Source organism: Arachis ipaensis, chromosome B08 (assembly GCF_000816755.2).
Source record: "Arachis ipaensis cultivar K30076 chromosome B08, Araip1.1, whole genome shotgun sequence".
NCBI lineage: Eukaryota > Viridiplantae > Streptophyta > Magnoliopsida > Fabales > Fabaceae > Arachis > Arachis ipaensis.
Window position 1 is genome coordinate 118,542,798 of NC_029792.2, and position 11,731 is coordinate 118,554,528.

At 34.4% G+C, this 11,731-nt stretch overlaps 2 protein-coding genes across 2 annotated transcripts; both read right to left on the bottom strand.

Moving 5' to 3' along the window:
* LOC107613899 (probable protein phosphatase 2C 52) lies at positions 4,751-8,810 on the bottom strand. The gene is made up of 8 exons (XM_016316089.2): positions 8,455-8,810; positions 8,012-8,142; positions 7,838-7,897; positions 7,562-7,723; positions 6,325-7,427; positions 6,120-6,237; positions 5,814-6,037; positions 4,751-5,399 (listed from the first exon to the last, which is right to left on the bottom strand). The coding sequence occupies exons 5-8, from the start codon at positions 6,451-6,453 to the stop codon at positions 5,094-5,096; spliced, it is 777 nt and encodes a 258-aa protein (XP_016171575.1). The 5' UTR covers positions 6,454-7,427; positions 7,562-7,723; positions 7,838-7,897; positions 8,012-8,142; positions 8,455-8,810; the 3' UTR covers positions 4,751-5,093.
* Positions 9,683-11,500, bottom strand: LOC107612119 (probable indole-3-acetic acid-amido synthetase GH3.1). Its single transcript, XM_016313941.2, has 2 exons — positions 11,367-11,500; positions 9,683-11,215 (listed from the first exon to the last, which is right to left on the bottom strand). The coding sequence occupies exons 1-2, from the start codon at positions 11,483-11,485 to the stop codon at positions 9,838-9,840; spliced, it is 1,497 nt and encodes a 498-aa protein (XP_016169427.2). The 5' UTR covers positions 11,486-11,500; the 3' UTR covers positions 9,683-9,837.

Sequence of the window (11,731 nt, forward strand, 5' to 3'; positions counted from 1 at the left end):
GTTGCATCTCTATCTTTTATAATTGGGATGACTAGTTCTCTTTGCATGATTCCTAATTCTGTAGTTGACAGTGAACCGAATCAAGTTGAAAATGCAATGCGAGATGATGATTCGGACGAAGAGTCTGTCGACATAGTTGTGGACAGTGATGAGGATACAAGGAGCAATCTACCTACACAATATGGCCCATCAAGTTCTGGCACACAGCAACATCCTCCACATTTCTTGACCTTGAACTTGGAAGCTATGGGGCAACAGCTGGACTTAGATGCTATCTTTGGGGGTCAGGGATTGCATGATAGAGCCGCTCTTATAAAACTTCAGATTGGGCAATCTTTTCAGAATAAAGAAGAAGCTGTGTAAAGAGTTATACCATCTGTCGTGGAGTTGAGTACAGGATATTAGAGTCAGATCATTTTAAGTACCATGAGAAATGCAAGGAGTTTGGTAAAGGTTGCAATTGGTTGATTCGCATCCCACTTAGGCAATAAAAGGGTACCTAAGAGGTTAGAAGGTACAATGGATTTCACACTTGCTTGGCTACATTGATTTCAAGTGATCACCCACAACTTGATTATTACGTCATTTGTGCGAAAATTTTTCCATTGATTAGAGCCGATGTTGTGGTTACGGTAAAGATGTTGCAGCAAGCTACAGAAGTAACCTATAGTTTCAGAACTACTTACAGAAAGGTTTAGCTGGCAAAGCAGAAGGCAAGAGTACAAATATATGGAGATTGGGAAGAGTCCTACGGCGAGTTGTCCCGTTGGATGCTTGGTGTGCAGTCCACCATGAGTAGATAGTAGCATCATAATGTAAGCACGGGCATATATACGCACCGTATCCTCACTCGCATCGGCTGGGAGCACCCTAAACCTCTCATCGAACTATGTAAAGTGGATTGTCATCTGCTTGACTTTATTCGGTAGCGGCAGCTCGCCGAATAACTCCTGAAATCACTCCCACGCTGGTCTGCCATCTTCAATAAACTGTTTAGAGTCAGTGAGGCACCTACTAACAGTCTCTCCATCATGGGCAACCCCAACTGATACGTCCTGCAGTATGATGGTACACTCTCCAAATGGCATGTGGAAGCTGTGTGTCTTAGGATGCCACCTCTCAATGAATGTACTCACCAATCTATAAGCTCATCCACTCAAAACCAATGAGTGTTCATCTTAGTCAAGTGATACAAACCATCCCTTTCCAAATAAGGTATGATCCGGTCATGCAAAGGCATATTTTGTTTCCTCTTAATACTGTAAATACACTTAGTTGACTGCATTATATGAAAAAAATAACTACGCAATTTATGAAAATATCCTAATCAGATTTTAAATACATAAATGCGTGTTTTCTATTTAATCTTTTAAACATACAAAAATTATATAGATGTTACGTGAAAATAAAAAATATAAAAATTCTAAAACATGCAAGCCTAAACCATAAATCATTTATGAAAAAGTCCTAATCAGATTTCAGATACATAATGTGTGTTATTTATCTAATCTTTTAAATAAAACTGGATATATGTTATGTGAGAAAAAAAATATAAAAATTCTAAAACATAAAAGTCTAACTCATAGATTATTTATAAAAAATATCCTCATCAACAAATAAATATACAAATACGTGTTATTTATCCAATCTTTTAAATATACAAAAATTGCAAAAATATTAGGTAAGACAAAATATAAAAAGACTTATATATTTAAACAGTTACAACTAATCTCTTAATGCAACGACAACTCTTATAGTTAGAGAAAGTTTAGGAGGCCAGCAGTTTTATTAAAATTTGGCCAGCACTTAACCATCAAAAGAAAAATGAGTAATCATACACCATTAGATATAATCTCACATCATTAAAAATATCAATGATGGCTAATTGATGACTACAAATCATTACTGGCCCCCAAATACTCCTCCTTACCGTTAAAAAAAAAACTAACCTCTTCATTAATACTTACAGCAATGAGAGCAATGCCGTTTCAACTGGTATAAGCGATTTTCTTCAGCCATAGTCCCACTAGAATATGGTATTCTAAAATTCTCTCTCAACCTCCTCTCAATCTAAAATTTGTTCACACAAGTAAATGAAGAATCTGTTACTGATTATCGCCGTTTTATAATGCTGCAACACATAAACTGTAACAGCCTCTAGCAGATTATGCTTCACCATTTCTTCATAAACCGCGACAAAATGCAGCAGTTTATAGCTTGTATTTTAGTCATTATCTGCGATATGGTACAACAAATTATGTTTGTGTGTTTTTTAAACGTAATTCACGATAACCTATAACGAATTACTTATAATTCTTAAACCGTAGTAGGGTACCACAGTTTGCATAGAATTCATTCAGATTTTAATATTATATCATAAAATTATTTTTTAATTTAAATTAATAAATAGAAATATATAAATCATTACATCTTAACGCTAATTAATTATTTGTCAAAATTAGCTTACCTTCTAAAAATCTTTATTAAAATTTAACTTTTAGATTTAGAAGATATATATGTGATGGAAAAAGATATTTTTAAAAAAAAATTGATAACATGAGAAGAATTGAGTTTTAAATAACTATCGAGTTTATAATTTTTATAATCTGAGTTTTATTATTTTGATTTAAAGGTAATCAGATATTTATTATTTTACTTTATTTTTTTTACTTTAGAAAAGATTAATCTATATTAAATTAGCTCAATTCAATTTGCAGTTAGGTTTAATTATTTAATTGAAATGATATTTATACAATAAACTAAAAATAATTCAAAATTATTCATACTAGATAATTTTTAATTCGTAATACATGTAAATAATTTATAAATTTAATTTAAAAGTTAACCTTTACTTTTTTTATAATTTTAGGGAGAAAATGAGATAATTAAGATAGTTAGAAAAAAAAATAAAGAAAGAAGAAGAACATGTTGAGAAGAAAGAAATGAGAGAAAAAATATAAGGAAGAAAAGAAAAGAGTTGACAAAGAAGAAATCTCCCCCCCCCAAACCAGTTATGTAACAAAAAAAAAAAAACAAAAACGAAAAACAAGGGAAAAAAATCAAGCATTAGAGGAGGAGAAAGAAGAAAAAAGTTTAATTTAAAACATAATTAAAAAATAACTTAATATTCATCTAAAATAGACAATTACGGTAACTTTTTGGCTGCTACAAAAAAGGGAAAGACTTAAATCAATACTATAATGTGTTCATTTTTCTCCAATAAGGCAAAATGTTATGTTTAATAGCAATAGTATAGTACATTGGAACTATTTAATGCAAAATATGATTTCATTTCATCATTATATAGCATAACAATATCTCAGAATTATCTTATTATAAAAATTAATTACTTCTAAAAATTAATTTCTTTTATTATCTTAATGATCATATAAAATTACCCTAGCACTCCTACGGATTAAAATTAATTGAGTTTTATTAACTATTTTCCTAAAAATATTGGTTACAAATTTAAAATTATTTCAAATGTTAGAAAGATTGAATTTGTCACTATTGAATATTGATGATCTAGAACTTTCATCTTCTTAACCCAGAGATTTTATTTTAAAAATCTTAACTAATTTATTGTAGATTGGTTTAAAATTTAAATTAACTTTATTATAAGCTTTTGTAGATTTTCGAATTTTAATTGAAACTCATCTTTACTAGCTACTTGGCCTGATTGTGTTTGGTATTGATCAAAGACCTTTACAAAATAATCTTATGCCTAAGGTTTCTTTAGCACTATTTTGTCCTTTTTTTTTCCGAACATGAATGTTTTGTTCAAACCAAGACACTGATACGTCAATATCAAATCTTCAGCAAGGAGAATTTATACATGAAACAGAACAAGCATACATGATTAAACTTTTAAAGAAAGAAATTCTTTTTTGGAAATTGACCTGTGAACTTCTTTGTAAATACGTTCAACTAAACCTAAAATAATTATCCAACAACAAACATTCATAATTAAATAATTAATTGTTCCATGTTTCCACTAAGAAAACTTCCTGTCGTGTAATACTATAACATTCACCTTATATACCGAGCATCAGCAAAAGAATTTAAGCATGGTCAAATTCAAAGAACCATCATAATTTCTTATATATATTTTATTTGAATTAAATTATAGATAGTTGATTTTTTACATTATTTTTATGATCTACTAATTCCTGAAATTTGTAGTAAAATTATTATGATCTTTAAAACTATTTTATTTAATTTAATATCTATAATTTTATGTATATAATATTTATAGTTCTATACATTAGATTCAGAATTCATGTTCGGAAAAAAAGGACAAAATAATGCTAAAGAAACCTTAGGCATAAGATTATTTTGTAAAGGTCTTTGATCAATACCAAACACAATCAGGCCAAGTAGCTAGTAAAGGTGAGTTTCAATTAAAATTCGAAAATCTACAAAAGCTTATAATAAAGTTAATTTAAATTTTAAACCAATCTACAATAAATTAGTTAAGATTTTTAAAATAAAATCTCTGGGTTAAGAAGATGAAAACTCTAGATCATCAATACTCAATAGTGACAAATTCAATCTTTCTAGCATTTGAAATAATTTTAAATTTGTAACCAATATTTTTAGAAAAATAGTTAATAAAACTCAATTAATTTTAATCCGTAGGAGTGCTAGGGTAATTTTATATGATCATTAAGATAATAAAAGAAATTAATTTTTAGAAGTAATTAACTTTTATAACAAGATAATTCCGAGATATTGTTATGCTATATAATGATGAAATGAAATCATATTTTGCATTAAATAGTTCCAATGTACTATACTATTGCTATTAAACATAACATTTTGCCTTATTGGAGAAAAATGAACACATTATAGTATTGATATAAGTCTTTCCCTTTTTTGTAGCAGCCAAGAAGTTACCGTGATTGACACTAATAAATATTCTATGAGGCTTGCTTTTGCTTTTCCTCAGAAAATCTAGGAAGTTGGACCAATGAGTTTACTCGGGTGACACCTTTCAGACCCGACCAATTTTGATCTTTAGCTGCTACTACTGCTGAAGCTCCATCCTCACCATCAACAGATATTCCTCTATAGGTTTGATTTTCTTCCGAGGTTCATACAGTGAAGTTCCTTTGCAAAGAAGGCTCGGCCGTTTGACCATTATCGGATTCAACTGGATTACCCGAATGGTTGCTTTGGATTGTTGCAGAAGAATAGCATTGCTCATCACAATCAAATTCCACATCCATTTTACCATCCAAAAAAAGGCATACAACAGCACAATCATCCATCTTTGACGTGGGATACTTGAGTTTCCACTCTCGGGCTGCAGAATCCACTAGAACCCTTGCTGTTGATGCTCGAGTTAGTGCCGTGGATACTATCTCAACCACTTCTTCATTGCTTAACACATCCCAGACCTACACAAAATACCAAGATGGATATTAAGCATAAGTAGCCTTAAAAAAAACACAGGAACTAGTTAAAAATTTTTCAAGTGTTGGATTCAAATTCATCATATCATATGTCTATTCACTTACAAAAGTAAATATACACATAGATGAGAATGACAGCTTTTCTTGCTTACATGGGTAGAACTATTATGCATAGCAAAATTTTCCTACAGCAAGTTATACATAGCTTAAACTAAGTTACTTTGATTTGATGACTTTCACATGGTCCAAAACTACAAAACAAGAAAAAACTATGCATCTAGGAAACAGAAAATGCTGCAAATGCTCTATGCTGAGAGACTTTACCGATAATTGTAACATTATTGTGGCAACTGAGACCACAAGAACAAATAAAAGCAGATATATTTTCGAAAGCCTTACTCCATCCGAGGCAAGAACAATGAACTCGTCTTTGTCTGTAAGAAGCCGGTAAGAAAATTCTGGTATAGAAATGACACCGTAATCCTTCAAACAAAAATCGCCAAATGCTCTAGCCATTGCTAATCCAGGTGCATCATCAAAAGGTAACCACACCCTTGGAACTTCTGGTTCATCTTGCAAGGCAAATACCCTGCCCTTGCACCTTTTGATTCTTTCAGCTTCCTCTGTAAAAAATTCAGATAAGCTATCTCAAAGCAAAAACATAGACTGAACTGATAAAGGATGAACAATGATGACAAAACTAACTTGGCAAATCAGGTTTTAAATCAATTGTCAACTGAATTGCCACCATGGAGTCATTGCTGTCCTTGGATCCCATGATTGCTCGGGAATCCCCTATGTTGCTCATGAACAGATTTGATCCCTGGAAAGTGAACAACATAGAAGTGTCAGTGAAAAGAAGCAATGAAGTATATGCAGCAATTGAATGCACTACTCATTGAGCTGCTACCTGCTTCACTATGGTTACAGCCGTGCTCCCACTACAGAAACAATCCAGATTCGGATGAGACCTCAGCTCTTTGTCCATGGCCTTATACGCCTTCATGAAAGCTTCTCTCCACATGGAATTTACTAACATGTGAAACCAAGTGATAGAATATACTAAAAATATGTAGGATGATTGGTCCCTCCTCAAGAATCACATTGACAACATCAAACTCTGAGGCTCCTGACATTAATTTAATCCATAAACTATGCATTGGAAAACTAAACTTAAGTAGAAAAAGCAGAGAACACAAAAGGCTTCAATTTTCAAAAGGGTTAACAACTAAATTTCTATGCATTTTCTTTCACAGAACAGAACATAAATCTTCATAGAATAGAATATTAAAATAAAGAGCAAGGCAACACACTTGTGATAGTGTCCAAGTTTTCTCATTCCATAGCAAGGAGGAAGAATATAACGAACAAAAACCAATCTTTTTTAGACAAAAAGCAAACAATTTTGGCCTAGAATACACACAGACAAGAAAGGACACCAATTTATAAAATATAAAAATGAGAAACAAAATACAAGAAGAAATAGCCTTAAATAAATTAGCATAAGCATTGATAGAGTCACACCATCTATATAAATAAACCACATAATGCTGTTTCATCCAGCAAGTGCTAATCACTATATCCAGATCGAATTATCCATTACGTCTGGCTTTTAATTACAAGCCATGATATGGATTTGGATTGAGGATATTCAAATTTTATTATCAAAACTAATGAGGCTTGATGTAAAACACAAGAAATATTTGCATATTTAATCTGTTATTGAAATATTCATAGCCAACTAAGACAATAAACCTGTCATGACAATTGGAAAGTAAAAAAGAAAATAAATCAGTTTAACAATCTGTTACTGCACCTATATCAGAAGGTATTAAATTGCCTAAAATGCTCAAACAATAATTCAAGAAATAAAAAATTCTCATGGAGTACAACCAAACATTAAATTGCTACTGGTTTTTTTTTTGATACACAGTCTAGCAGTCCCCATCATATATCAACCTCAATGCACGACTGCATCCCATTGAACTTCGGATATTGTCCTTGTTGTACAACCTGTTCTCCACAGCACAAACAAATTTGAGATCAAAAGAAAGGAATTCAGCGAATCATAATGGATATCAAATAGTTTAAAATTTACTAATCACTAAGTTATAACAATGCAATAATTCATCTCTTATTATTGATACCTGTAATAGCCACTGATTACTTCCATATGGTGGGATGGGAGCCCCATGGCTATTAATCAATTCTGAGTCACCTAGCCCAAACCCTAACTGCACAGATGCATTTACTTCTGTATTTGGCACTGCTGATGTATCTTGAGAAGTCATAGGGTCCTTGAGAAGCTCCTAAGAAAAAATGATACATGCAATCAAACTTTCTATCAAGTATAACTACAGCATAGAATTTACCAGTTTATTTTAATTCGTGTAACCACTAATGTAATATTGTATCTTACTAACCTCTTCTGTACCGAAGCTAGCTTGCGTCCCTTGAGAAGTCATAGGGTCTTTGGGAAGCTCCTATGACAAAAGAAGGCATAAAGTCAAACTTGCTATCAAGTATAACTACAACGTAGAATTTAACAGGTTATTTTAATTCAAGTAAAGCATAATGCCATTTTGAATTTGACTGACCTCTTCTGCACCAAAGCTAGCCTGTGTGCCACCACCAATCTTATCACCCAAATTGTCACCCTCATTCTTCACAGGACAATTCTTCACTGTTTTCCATTACGTCCTAATAGCATTGAACTTGCAGGGAGTCGCTAAGACAGTAATAAAGCAAGAATTTTATATTACTGTTTCCCTTTCATCACTACTTATTTCAAAATCCATTTATTTTAGGTACCAGTTTTTTGCATAACCCATTTAATTCTGTTTGATCCCAATTATACAATTATTAATAAAATAGTAAAAAACCCCAATTTTGGCTTTAATTATTCATACAGTTCATCTTTTTATGAATACCCATGTGCCCATATTGGTGATCTTCACTCAATGTGATTATTTTTGACAAAAAATCGAACACAGCAACCAAACACAAAAGAGACGAACAGGAAAATTTTTTGAAAACTCACCAAATTCGGACCAGGTTGTGCGAAGGAAGCCGAGGAGTTGCTGAAGGCGAGGAGGAAGTCGGGGACCTGCTGCTTCTGTGTCGGCGTCGACGGGCGCAATGACGGAGCGAGACTGACTGCGAGGCAGTGACAAGATACAGAGCGGCGACGACGTCCAGGTCCGGGAGCTGCTGCTACTGCCGCCTGTGACGACGACGGCAAGGAAGGCACGCGAGATCGGATACCGGAGGAGACCGACGACGAGCTTGTCGGATGATGCTGATAGAAGGAGAAATCTGGGCTCGCGTCAATGAGATATGAGAGATGAGAGAGCTTCTGTGAAAGTGTGAGGTTGAGGGAGGAGAAGGGATTGTGAAACGACATAGTTTGGTGGATTGAAGAAAAGGACAAAAAAAGGAAAAAAATCGGACCGGTTTATTTAAACTAATTGGGTCAAACCGGATTTAAAGTATTTGGTTTAAAAATAAATTTTATTAATCGTTTTTATAAAACACCAATTATAGAGTGACACGTTAGCAACTTTAAAAAAAATTGTTTTTGCCAACGTTATGTGAGTCCCCCTTTAGTTTAAATCTTGAAAATAAATTATTATATTTTTTAGGATTAAAACCAAATATAATGACCAGCTTTGCTAGGTAGACAACAACATAAACAATGGGTTAAAAATTTGGTTCAATAAAATTAATTTCATTTAGTAATTTAAAAATTTTTACCATTCAATATACTCTAATTTACAATATACTCTAATATACTTGAAAAAGTGAAAATATCATTAGTATTTAAAGTTATTTTTCTAACAAATTTAAATATAAGATTAATGCAATAATGTTGTTTCAATTTAAGCAATGTTACTAAAAGTGTCTATGTATGAAAATAGGAAAGTGAGTGGAGGTTGTTTGTGTAACTTCCATCAGTATAAGGTTTTGTTTAATTGACGTGTGTGAAAAAGATAAAAAAGTAAATTGGTTATTATCTGAAAATAATATAGTAATTTATTATTGAAAAGTCTTTCCCTTTTTTGTGGCAGCCAAAAAGTTACCGTGATTGACACTCAATAAGTCCTAAACTAAATTATCATATTTTTATAGGGACAAAAAAATCAAATTAAACAAGATAATGACTAGACTCAAATAAAAAAATAAGAAAATAAAAAAAAGAAGTTTAAAGGTTAAAGCACACAGTTATGTTTTAACAGAGTTAAGCCACGACGGCCAAAAAAGAGAAAAGCTAAAAGCAAGCACTTTTGAACATCACATTAAGAAGTTAATACACAGATACTTCCATGAGATAATAATAATAATAAATTAAAAAAAAAAGAAAAAGAAAACATTTTTATTGAGATCTAGTTCTAGTGCATGACTACTGCATGGCGGGAAGGATCCTTCAACGACGACGTTCCGGTGTCCAGTGAGGTGCAGCTGGGCTGAAATGAACAAAGACCACCCTAGAGTCGAGCAGTTTCATTATTGGTGTGAAGCTTACGCACCTTGGAACCTTGTACTGATTAATGGACGCACCCCTGGAGATAGCATAGTCCATGAGCTCCTCAAATGTTCCATTCTTCACCACTCTTATTTCCAAAGGTCCAATTGAATTATCTGCAACTCTTCCCTGTCTATAAACCGAGTTTAAAGACTCCTCCATTGCCAAGCAGCACTGGTTTAGAACTTCATTAGTTGGAGGACGAGAAGCGTTCTTTATAATAAGCTCCCAGTAAATCACGTAATGCCCTGGGATCGATTTTGTGTCTGCATAACTCGTGTACTCAACCACCGTCGTGTTGAACTCCTTTAACAACACAGATGCGTTCTCTATGCCTCTCTGAAGCTCCGATTCATCGGTTTTGTCAGAATCGATGCTCAAAAGAACGTTCTTTCTTCTTACAAAGCGGAATTCTGGCGCGGTGTTGTGGAACCTTGTGACTTGAAGAATGTCACCCACACGGTAACGGTTGAGGCCGCAGTAGGTTGTGATAACGAGCTCGTAGTACTTCCCGACTTTGACGTCGGCGAGGTCAACGAGCGGCGGCGGCGAGTCACGGGAGAGAGTGAGAGGAGACGAGTCATCGTGTGGAATGAACTCGAAGTAACCCATGTTTGGCATAATGGTGTAAGAAACGTCAGAAGGATCCGAAATTGGCCTGAGATTAAGACCAAAGTAGCACTCGGAGGAACCGTACATGGTGCAAGCTTTAGGTAATCCACCACTGTAGTAGTCCAGCGTGGGAATGTATTGCGCCATGGCACCGGTGACGATCACGTCCAGGTACTTAGTATTTGGCCAGATTCTTGTGATTATCCGTTCCCAGTCCTCACTGGAGCACTCCATCGTTATGAATTCCGCCAGCTCCGGATCGGGTTTGAGGAGTTTGGCCATGCATTCCCTTATGGAAGGGTCGGTGATTTTGGGGCTTAGGGTTCCGGTTGAGATGTCATGGCTCAACTGTTGCCAGTTAAGCTGGAGGAAGTGGATGGCCCTGAGAAGGCCGGAGGCGAAGACGGCACCGACGCGGAGGACTTGGTGGCGCATGATGAGGCCGCATAGCATCTGTGTGTACATACTCTGGAACGAATCGGGGCAGAGGATCGCCTCATTCGGGCTTGTGTACAAGTTGTATGGGTCAAACAGACGGTTCTTGAAGTGCTCTCTTTTGTAGTAGCTTGTTAGCACCGGCCGCGCCACCAGCCCTCCGGGGGTCTTCGTTTCTGCCTTCACGAACAGGAAGTGAAGCGCTTTTCCTTTGTCCAAATCAGGGACGTACCTGTGTATGTGCAAAGCGTAAGAACCAAATTAATTAATTAATTTTTTATCTTAATTAATTAGGAGTTAGTACTGTAGCTGATACATATACACGTCGGTTTAATGCAAGTAATGCAAGCACTGTGAAAGAGAAGAGAGAGAAAGAAACGTACTGGTTCATGACTGGCATGAGAAGGCTGTACAGTAACTGACGTCGGTCTAACTCCTCATGAATGAACGGCATCAGTTTTCTTTCGCCAGCAGATGTGCCAGAACTGGAAGTTTTCATCATTACATATCATTATCATATACATATCTCGTGACTGGTAAATAGTTACTGTGATCCAATTTGGTTACAAGATACTTGCATTAATTTCAAGTAAAAGTGTCACACTAAGTTTGGTGTGCCACTTATCTTTTATGCAATGTATTGTGCACACCTTCTTATATATGCAATCACAATGTCTCTGTTTCTTGTGCCTTGATTGTTATCTTTAATTTTGCTTGCTTGAAACATATGTACTACTAACATTTCTTG